This window comes from Colias philodice, chromosome 10, assembly GCF_061535455.1.
Source record: "Colias philodice isolate Cphi_HAF_F1 chromosome 10, ilColPhil1 Martin Lab GWU primary, whole genome shotgun sequence".
Lineage (NCBI taxonomy): Eukaryota > Metazoa > Arthropoda > Insecta > Lepidoptera > Pieridae > Colias > Colias philodice.
In genome coordinates, this window is record NC_143095.1 from 6,242,564 (window position 1) to 6,253,482 (window position 10,919).

The 10,919-nt window shown below is 30.6% G+C and overlaps 2 protein-coding genes across 2 annotated transcripts; both read left to right on the forward strand.

Annotated features, from left to right (window-relative positions):
• The first annotated feature begins 580 nt into the window (after positions 1–580).
• On the forward strand, positions 581–3,032 carry LOC149485230 (myrosinase 1-like). Its single transcript, XM_089700025.1, has 5 exons — positions 581–707; positions 923–1,587; positions 1,771–2,079; positions 2,371–2,612; positions 2,851–3,032. Exons 2-5 carry the CDS (start codon positions 1,039–1,041, stop codon positions 3,002–3,004), a joined length of 1,254 nt encoding a protein of 417 aa, XP_089556151.1. The 5' UTR covers positions 581–707; positions 923–1,038; the 3' UTR covers positions 3,005–3,032.
• Positions 3,033–4,515: 1,483 nt separating this feature from the next.
• LOC149485231 (uncharacterized) lies at positions 4,516–5,821 on the forward strand. Its single transcript, XM_089699609.1, has 2 exons — positions 4,516–4,753; positions 5,337–5,821. Exons 1-2 carry the CDS (start codon positions 4,694–4,696, stop codon positions 5,694–5,696), a joined length of 420 nt encoding a protein of 139 aa, XP_089555735.1. The 5' UTR covers positions 4,516–4,693; the 3' UTR covers positions 5,697–5,821.
• The last annotated feature ends 5,098 nt before the right edge of the window (positions 5,822–10,919 follow it).

Consider the following 10,919-nt stretch of genomic DNA (forward strand, 5'->3'; position numbering starts at 1 on the left):
TAATTCTTAATTTTAAGATTCATGTATTTATTTTTAAATAATTTATCATTTTAAAATGCATTATAAATTATTACCCATGACCCATCCCAACTGAACAAGTACAAACTTTTCAAGATCCGTTTCCGTTTTTGAAAACAGTCTTTTTGGCTGTAATGCTAAAACAAAATGCCCAATGACCCTGAAGCTTAATAATATATTTTTCAATGGAACATTACATGGTAAAATATATCTGGCACTTAAACGCTGCGCTGCTTATAAGATAAGATATTTTATTCAAATTTATCAAAACTAATCATAGATCAGATAAATTCTTTTTAGTGATGTTTGGTTAAGATATTCTTTGTTGAAGGGCATTCTCTTGTAGGATCTTAAATGATGTTACGACAACGTTGTATCTTTTAACATTTTTAAGACCGAAATCAACAGTTAATGGATTTTAAAATGGATTTTTTCATAAACTTATAGTAAGTTTTATAATTCTTATATGAGTATTTTATTTATATTTAAAGTTTATATTTTATATACAAAGAAAAAATATAAAAAAGTGACGTTGTAATCTGTTTTTCTTAGTATAATAACAGCCTTTATAGCACTACCACACTGCTATGCTGTCGCCATACGCCATGAAGTCAGAAAGTTCCCTGAAGGTTTTCTTTTTGGAGCTTCTACAGCTGCATATCAAGTTGAAGGCGCTTGGAATGAAGATGGTATGTTACTTTGCATTATCTTTCTCATTTAAAAAATTAAGAGGTGCTCCTCTTTTAGAAAAAATCCTACCAATTCCTATTTATTTAGCTTCCAAGGTAATGTTCAACATTACATTGATGATAAAGTTTATAATTTTGCACATCAAAAACAATCCCATAAATCATTTATTACCTACCTACAATATGTCACGGAAAATTGATTTATTTCCTTACAGGAAGATCGGAAAGTATTTGGGATTATCTGAGCCATCAAACCCCATGTGCTATTAAAAATTGCGATACCGGAGATATAGCAGTTAATTCTTATTACCTTTACAAAAGAGATGTTGAAATGATAAGAGAACTGGGTCTCGACTGCTATCGATTCTCTCTTTCATGGACAAGGATTCTTCCAACTGGTTTTCCAAATGTTATTAACGATGCTGGTGTACAGTATTACAATAACTTAATAGACGAATTGCTGAAATATAACATTGAACCCATAGTAACTATATATCATTGGGATTTACCACAAAAACTTCAAGAGCTCGGCGGTTGGGCAAATCCAAACATCGTGGATTGGTATGCCGATTTTGCGAAAATAGCTTTTAGCCTCTTTGGCGATAGAGTTAAATATTGGGTGACTATTAATGAGCCTTATCAAATCTGTTACGAGGGATACGGTTCCAATGCTTTAGCACCATTGTTAAATATTCAAGGTGTTGCAGAATATCTGTGCGCAAAAAATCTTTTGCTAGCACATGCAAAAGCATATCATATCTATGACGATGAGTTTAGGTCTTCTCAAGGTGGAAATATATTCATTTCTATTAGTGCGCGATGGAATGAACCGGAAGGGAAAGATCATATTGAAGCAGCTCATGATGCAAACGCATTCAATGTAAGAATTTTGTAAAAATATGTTTTTAATATTTAGTATTTACCAAGATAATATTATCTTTGTATTAGAATCATATTGTATTATTAACCAGTAATTTCTAATTATGTTTAGATCTAGTAGCGAAATCATACGATTGTGCATATTAAATAATAGTAAGAAAATTGTAAGTAATTATAATTTCAGTGGATGCAATACGCCCATCCTATATTTTCGAAAACTGGTGATTTTCCGGAAACAATGAAGAAAAGAGTAGCGGCTAAGAGCGCTGAGCAAGGCTTTCTTAGATCAAGACTGCCCGAATTCACTCCAGAAGAAATTGCATACGTGAAGGGAACATCTGACTTCTTTGGTCTAAACCACTATATCTCATTTTATATTTATAGAAACTCCTCAGTAAATAGTTTTCATAAGGTACCGTCAATGTTTCATGATGCAGAGATTGTTTCGTATCAATTGGACAAATGGAAACTGAGTGAGAATAGCACGACCAGGGTAAGTTATTTAAATGAGAGTATTCATTATATAGCGATAAAAGTATCATACTTATTTCCGTCATGTACAAAAATATACAGCTTCTGTCGATGTTATTACTTTTATAAGCTTTGTAATGTGGTATTTTTTAATTGATAAAACAAACCGTCTTGCGTTCGTTTTTAAGACTATCAATAAAATCAAGAAAAAATGTATGGCATGTTATAAGAAACATTTGTCTCCTAGAAATCTTACGTAAAAGAAATGCCCTTTACGTTTGTATAATTATTGCTGTTATGTAAAAAATTTCAGGCGTCGCCATGGGGATTTTATAATCTCATAACATCAATTAAGGATAATTACAATAATATTCCTGTGTTTATCACTGAGAACGGAATGGGTAGCGGTGGTGTTGGTCTAGAAGATGATGACCGCGTCACGTACTATAGGCTTTATTTGTCGGCATTGCTTGATGCGATAGATAATGGATCTGATGTCATAGGATATACCGCCTGGAGTCTTATGGATAACATGGAATGGTTACATGGATATAGGTAAGGGATAAAACTATTTTTGCTCTATGAACATACACCTAACATCTAAAAACTAAACCTTAAGTTATTAAAACCTTTTTAGAACTTGATAGTCAAGAAGCAACGTATAAAATTGTAAAAATTGGGATGTAACTCTCACATTCAAATCTCTTTGCCCGTAAAAATACTAAAGTATTTTTTTTCTGTAAGGGTTCACATAAGCAGACAATGTTTTTAACGTAGATATCTTGTTTTACAGCATTCGTTACGGGTTGTATGAAGTAGATCATAACAGTCCCAACCGCACACGCACACCAAGGAAATCAGCTTATGTGTATAAAGAGTTAGTGCGCACACGACAGCTTGATACTCATTATGAGCCGGATACTACTGTTCCCTTAGCTGTGAATTGACATCATTCTGTATTAATTCAATTTTTAATTTATTGATCTTGAGTTTTTTCTTTTGTTCTTGTTATATTTAAAATTAAAAAAATCCTAATGTAGGTACATAAATTACTTAGGAGTCGTCTTTTAAAACTCTAAATTATAATGCTTTTATATATTTTGATTTATGTACTTACTAGATTTCCGCCCGCGGCTTCGCTCGCGTTTTGAAAGGAAAACCCGCATAGTTCCCGTGCCCATAAGATTTCCGGGATAAGACCTATCCTATGTGTTAATCCAAGTTACCCTCTATATGTGTGCTAAATTTTGTTGTAATCGGTTCAGTAGAATTTGCGTGAAAGAGTAACAAACACACACACATCCTTACAAACTTTCGCATTAATTATAAATACATATTAAAATAAAGTAGGATAGGATTGTTGGATTTATTTGTTGGATTAGTGAAGTCAATTTGTTTTGATTTTTGGTCATTATGTTGTATGGTTATGGAATTATTATAACTGCCAACTGATGGCAATTGAATCATTTAGTTTTGACAAGGTTCGATATTATTATAGACTGTACATTCTATTTTAATTCTTCATTTATACCATGAGTAGAAGTAATATGTAAGCAGAGATGCAATCGATTCAATTGGAATAAAGGAAGGGTTATAGATAGGTATTATTAATGCTTAGTATATAACTAGAGGTAATTTGTTTGTAATTGTATAATAATTATCCCTTTAGTTAATAATAATTGCATTGCAAGGTTAAGTTCAAAGGAAAATATTGATGGACATATTCAAAAGAACGCTTTAACTATACTAATGTAAATCAATCAATGATATAGTATCAATAAAGAATAAGTCTGTATATTTATGATCGTAGATCATTAGACATATAATACTATATATTGGTTCTAAAGAAGTAAGTATTGAACCTTTATCAAAATGCTTTTAATTTTTATAAGTGATGTTTCCTGGTTTACACCTTCTTTGTCTGTAATATAAAAACACAGAATTACAAGACAGTAACTAAAATCTATTACAAGTTCCGTCTTTTTATCAATACATAATTATTGTTTTATCGATTATCATTAAGGATTACAAATAAAAACATAAGTAAACCTTAATTGCTACTATTGTTTGAAGTTTATTGCGTGCTAGATTTTGTTTTGTTTGTTTTTGAAGTAAAAAGTAAAATTTGAAATTTTGGTGTCTTTGAATCTTGCCAAAGAAGTTTCACTTGCGACATGTGTGCTCTTTTTTAATTATGCATTACAATTATTTGGTAGATAATTATTTAATCCAATACATATATAGTCATCTATGCTAGATCAGATTTGCACAATAATGTAACAAAAATCAAAACATTGCATTTGAATATCTAAATAAAGTAACCAATTATCACATTTATATTTTCATTTTATCTTAATGTTATTCAAAATCGTGTTTTGTAGATTTATTAATGGATTTCCGTTGCATTAAGCATGCGTTCGTATTGAAAAAATACAATGTCGGGTTTATTTCTCAAGTTCTAGACATGATAATAGCAATTAGCGACATGGCGATATAATAAGCAAAAACAAGCGATATAATTTTTTTTGCAAACAATGGATTTGATAATACTTACCATATTAAATAGTAAATATAAGTGGAGTATAAAAGAATCGTAAAGAGTTAAAGAGGACAGCGCAATCGGGATTCTTGTCACAATGGTTCTGAAAGTGGTTATTGGTTTATTGGTGATCGTTCCTTTAATACGGGGAGAGACTGTAAGTAAATATTTTTATTTATTATTTTTATGATAATAATTATGATATTTGAATAACATTTTTTATTAAATCAAATAATTTAAAATAAAAGACTAGTTATGTAGCTGATAAATTATTAAAGTACCTTTAACCAATCTGTTTTTAATATTGGATCAGATAATACAAAATAAGATGTGATACTAGTAATGAAATAAATAAAAAAGGAGGATAATAAAAATAGACATCATTAATTATAAGAAAAATTCCAGTGCAAAAAATATTTTATGTGCGAAAATAAATTTTCTTTTTTGCGTTTTCCTGTTACTTCTGGAACCAATTTAGACTTTCAATGTGAAAATTTATATTATATACTGAAATATTTTTCATCACACCAATGATTATCTATATTTATTTTGGAAATAACATATTGTATTTCAAATATTTTTTTATTTACCTGAGTGATTAGTGAATTCCTAAAACTATTTTTTATAATCGTTTAAGAGCTTCAAAGCATTTAATATCAGTGTATAAGTATTTGTGTATGTTATGTTATTTTTGTATGCGCAAAATCTATAATCAATTAAGATATATTAAATTGTTCCAGGATTACATACAGCCTCCTCAAGAAGATGTACCTCGATTATTAGGAATATCCATAAATTGTGTTAGCGAGACGGGCGTCGATGCGGACACACTATACAAATTGATAACATGGAAATTCAAAAAAACTCCAAATACAAGCAAATTCATGTATTGCTTCTTAACAAAAGCTGGGTTTGCTGATAGTGAAGGACACTTTATAAAGGACGCAGTTGTTTCTCTTGTTGGCAATCATAAACATAAAGACGAATTTGCTAAAGTAATTGAGGAGTGCAATAAAACGCACGGGAAGGATAAATTCGATAGAATGTACCGTGTCGCCGTGTGTACCCACGATAAGTCACCTATACTGTTTACTGTATAAAATCATGTTGTTGAAATAATTGTTATATTCTATTTATTATATATTAAATTGGTCGTTGTTTCTTTACCGGTGTATGATTTCTTTGAAAATTCTAAGAAAGAAGTCTATATTTAGATACCATTGTTTACGTCAGCTTATCACGTTGTTCTTAAGTGATAAATAGATATGCGATTAGAATTGAGTTTTTGTATCACACATTTTTAAATAGATAGTGCTAAAAATATACGTCAAAAGATAAACTCAGGACAATATTATTCCAGTGAATTTAAAAGCAACAGAATAGAAGTGTAATATTTATTTATATTAAATTATCCATACCTTATATACATTCGATCTACCCTCATCGAAGCGTAAATAATAAACATAAAATAATATTATTTTACTCTTACCTAAACGTTAAACTATCTAGAAGTTAGTTTATGTTGGTTACTTAATTATCAAAACATTACCAAAATATTTTTTTTCTCTACATAATATTATTAGGTATCGAAGTATCTATTATCAAACAAAATAAGCATCACTTTATCACACAGACATACAATATTCAGTAGAAGTAGTCAGTGACAAGTCGATCCAACACTTTCTAATATCCGTTAATGTCACGCTGTGGAAGTGGCGTCTTCGCCTGCAGCATTGTTGTCACACTGACAGCCCGCCTTGTGACATTGACAGCTCCATCGAGGAACGTGTAGACTGGGCTTAACTTAAAGAGAGTTATGTGTGGGATTATGCCTTTATCTATTCGTATAATTATTATGTACAAATAGCTGTTATTTGCATTGCAATGGTTATGTTGAAAACAATTAACATAATAGCTATAAGTTATTAATAGCACAGTTAATATAATACTTTACTGTAATAGATACATTATAACAGTTTAGAAATAAAACATTTCTCATATAAATACCTTATTAAAAAAAAATAAAAAAAACCTTATTATAACATAAATACGTAAATACACAATCACAACGATTATTTGGTTCGAAAACACACGATAAACATTCACGAGAGGCTATTCATTTGTCTGACCATCCAATTACTGATAATATTTCAGTGATATTGGATGCGGTAAAGTGCATTCCTATTTAATGATCAAATATTTTGTTCAGTTTTCAAATGGATAGGCAAACAGCGTAGCTGCTGCACATCCAAGGATTTGTTAGAAATTAGGGTTGTCTACATTAACCAATGTTGCGTTTAATAATGAGTTAGTTAAAGAATTACTTGGCAAAAATTTGTGATTATTGCGGAAAATTTTGAGAAAAAGATAGAAGCAAATAAAACTGAGCAACGGAGAATATCACCATATTGATAATATCTTTACAGGCTTTTACTTAAAAGCGCAGGAATACTTATAGTTTCATTTTATTATCAGAAGTGGTGAGAATGTTTTGATAAGCATTATTTTAGCTTTGCTATTTGCATCCTGTCATATTTGGAAAATCACATGTCAATAATATCTGACGATACCTACTTGATGGTAATATATTTCAGATAAAGCTAATTATATGCCTTTATCCACTCAAGTGCGGGAGCCATTTTGCAAAAATCGGGTCTTGTGCGAAACCGGCTCCCGGTGCCGCCGCAGTTGGGGTTTTTGGCGGTCCAATATTTTTTTAAAGTCGATTATCTCAGATTCCTTTATCAATAGCACATTTGCAAGTATATATGTATATTCATAGATAATAAAATAGTCTATGCCTTGTCAAAACATGGTAACATTTAAATAAATAAAAACAACTTGAGTCAAAGCAAATGTACCCTTGTAATTTTTGTTACATTTTGTCTGCTAATAAAAAATTAAAACAGCTGTTCAGTGAGATGTTAATATTTATTGATCCTTTGTTACACTCTTCTTACGAGAAAATAAAAACATCATACCCTCCCATACATTTTTTTTACACATTCCTTGTTTATTTTTTTGTACAAAAAACTACCTACTCAATGTGTCATGAAAAGTGGGCCACTTAAATCATGTGGTTATGTTGTTATCTTGATTTATAGCTAGCCTGTTCTTTCCTTAACATGTCATATAAGTTAGAAAGAGGAAGGTTATTAGACCGTTTTATAAAGCGAACGCAAAACCCACGACTGTTGATCGACCGGGAGCCGGTCGCAACGCACAAGCCCCTGAATGTGGATCGACCGGCTCCCGGTCGTTCAGCACTTGAGTGGATATAAGACCTTTATTATGCTTTTCATTAAGCTTTCTGACGTAATACGTACGTTACATAAATTAAATTCAGATTTTGGATAAGTAATCTCCTCACCGACACCTTCAACAACTATTTAAATCTGCCTTTTAAACATATAACATAATCAGCTTTACTATTAGCAATAATTCCAATTCTCAGTATTATCAGGTTTGTGGAAAAGGCGTGTACCTAAAAGGTATCGAAACGTTATCACTTCTCACGAAAAGTTATTACTCTCTTAGTCTTACGTAGTTGTGAAGTAGGTATTCTGTAAGTTTTGTAATGCGCGCTGACATTAAAAGTAGATAAGAATGTATTGTCTTGTTTTGCATCTACCTTATGATAACAATCGAACATCTACACATTTTACCTTAATTAATTTAGTCAAGTTTTAAAATTTAAGAATTAGATAATACACAGATACCAAACCAGGGGCAGTTTCGAATCAAGAAATAAACTCCTATTGGTAACAAAAAAATACTTCTAATTTCATTGAGATAATATTACTACGTATGGAGGAGACACCACGAACAAAATCTGTGCGCCATTTTTTTGCTCTAACTAAGTTTTAAAAATTATTATCTAGTTAGGTACTTACCGATGAAAGTTATTCCTTTGCACTTTTCCGTATTATTTGTATTATTTGTGCAATATCGTAACACACACGAAGGCATATTTGATGCGTTTCACTTTAAAACAAATAAAAAATGAGCGTGCAGTTACGCCATATTATGGCGTATGTTGAGCGGAACATAAGTGATGTAGGCGGTGTCGTCTCCATATGTATATCTCAATGTCTAATTTACCAATTTTTCTAAAAGATAAAGGTGTGTATTAAACAGAAATATTATTTTACTCAAACATGATAAACATGAGTAAATGTATCTACTATTCAGCTTCACATTTGCAGCTATAGTCACGTCACTAGGTTCGTTACGAAATACAACAACGGTCAAACATTCCGATTAGGAAAACACTTGTTTGCACATCCCGAACGAATTGAATGACTTGCTTAGACAAAAGTTCGAGGGATATTTCACATTATTTGGAGAGATATAAGTGTGGAAATCGCCTGACACGTTAAGCCCGAGTGAAACATTGGAACGGTTTTCATTTTCATGGTGGATGATTTCTACACAAACGTATGTTTGATATATTTCTGAAAATATGCAATGTGTGTAACATGCGACGTAATTTAAAGTTAACCCATTTTGTGTCATTTCTTTTTATACATTTTTATTTGTCTGTTTAAATGTAAATAAATAATGTTGCCTTTACCGATTAAGGGAATGAAACGTACTTACACATAAAATATGAGACTGTTTATTATTAAATTTGGATTTCTCAATAAAAAAGTTTTACTAATTACTATCCACATTTCCATTGTGAATATCCATAAATTATTTCACCTGCTCCAAATTTTGTTTCGAAAATCCAATCCACCAATCGGAAAATTGTCATGAGCACCATTTCCCATGATTTTTACGCTCTACAAAGCTTACTTTTCAAGGAAAAAAAATGAAAAGTTTATACTTTTATTATTTACATATTCAATCCTAATTGATTGAATGTGTAAATAATAAATTCAATCTTTGAAATCTATATTTATTCATATTTATTTAAATTTAAATCTAACAGCAGACATAAATTTTAACGCTAATAATATAAGAAATATAACAGAAATATTGTATTCTTCAAACAGTAATTTCAAAGATGTTCGATAAACGACCAATACAACAAAGCTCAAAACACCATAGGTATTACACCATGCTCACCTGCGTGTAAAACTGATAGAGCATATCTCGTTCATGCTTTAATGCATGCAAATAAAACTAAAGCGAAAAACACGGAAATTTTTCACCAGCGAACTTTGTTTTGTTGCCTGTAACTGATATTGTTAACATGTTCTGTGAAACTGAAAGTTAGATGTTAGATGAAAAACTATAATATGGGGGTAGCAATTGTTTTGGACACTTTTTATGCATACAATTGGTAAAGGCCATCTTAACTTTAGATTAGATTTTAGATCTTTACTTTATAGATAAAGTTTTAATTTTATGGTTGTTAGTTATGATTTAAAAAACAATTTGACCGATTTTTGAAATTGTTTAATAATATACATCTATCTACCAAATAAAGCTATTTTTTACATCCTGAATTATTGCGCGCAGAATAAGCGGCTACTAATAATAGAGGCGAGATAGATCAGTGGATAGAGCCTATTTTAGTATTTATGATTTTGACAGGAATCGTTGTAGAGAGATATAGAACCAGGGTCTATAATTTAGGAACCCCTTAATTATTCCACGTGAACGCATCCAATAGAGCCTAATACTGCGACTTTGGTCCATTCATCAACGTATTCTATCATAGTTAAATGTAATTGGCTAAATGCAGTATGAAATTCTTTAAAGATAAAGAGAGAGATAAAGACCTGTAGATTGTGTAGGTGTTTAAAAGAATGTTAAATAAATAAATGTTTTTTTCCATTGTATAAGCAACAAGAATCAAGTTTATTTTGTTACGTGTCAAAAACGTTTCCTGTTCCAGTTGTTATCAGAAACTTATTTGTTATATGTTTAATACCCCTTTGATCATGATATTAATATAAACTGAAATATATTTAGCAATTGCTATGGGACGTGATCTAAATTTAAATTTAACGTAATAGCGATTGAAAATGTATGCATAATCTGCTATTAGTTTAACTTTCATAATCCCTCATCCCAAATGTAATAAATATGGGAGTGAAGCGGTCTAAAAGGGTTGTTTCGTTTTGTTTCCCATTACGAGTATACTTGGAAAACGGGTCTAGGGTTATGTATTAACATACAATATTTATACTTCTTACTAACAAACGAGTAACTACATATTATGTATATTAAGACACACTAACTAATAATATTTATGAAAACCTATGTATTATTAAACATTAAGACACATATTAAACTAATATTGAAACAAATACGTTGCTATGATATTAGAATTTACAAAGTTCTTGATATCTCAGCTTGTAAATCGTAAGCGT

Coding starts and splice junctions, on each gene's coding strand:
- LOC149485231 (XM_089699609.1), top strand. CDS start 4,694: ATGGTTCTGAAAGTGGTTATTGGTTTATTGGTGATCGTTCCTTTAATA. Junction 4,754..5,336: donor CTTTAATACGGGGAGAGACT/GTAAGTAAATAT, acceptor AAATTGTTCCAG/GATTACATACAGCCTCCTCA.
- LOC149485230 (XM_089700025.1), top strand. CDS start 1,039: ATGATAAGAGAACTGGGTCTCGACTGCTATCGATTCTCTCTTTCATGG. Junction 1,588..1,770: donor ATGATGCAAACGCATTCAAT/GTAAGAATTTTG, acceptor TTATAATTTCAG/TGGATGCAATACGCCCATCC. Junction 2,080..2,370: donor GTGAGAATAGCACGACCAGG/GTAAGTTATTTA, acceptor AAAAAATTTCAG/GCGTCGCCATGGGGATTTTA.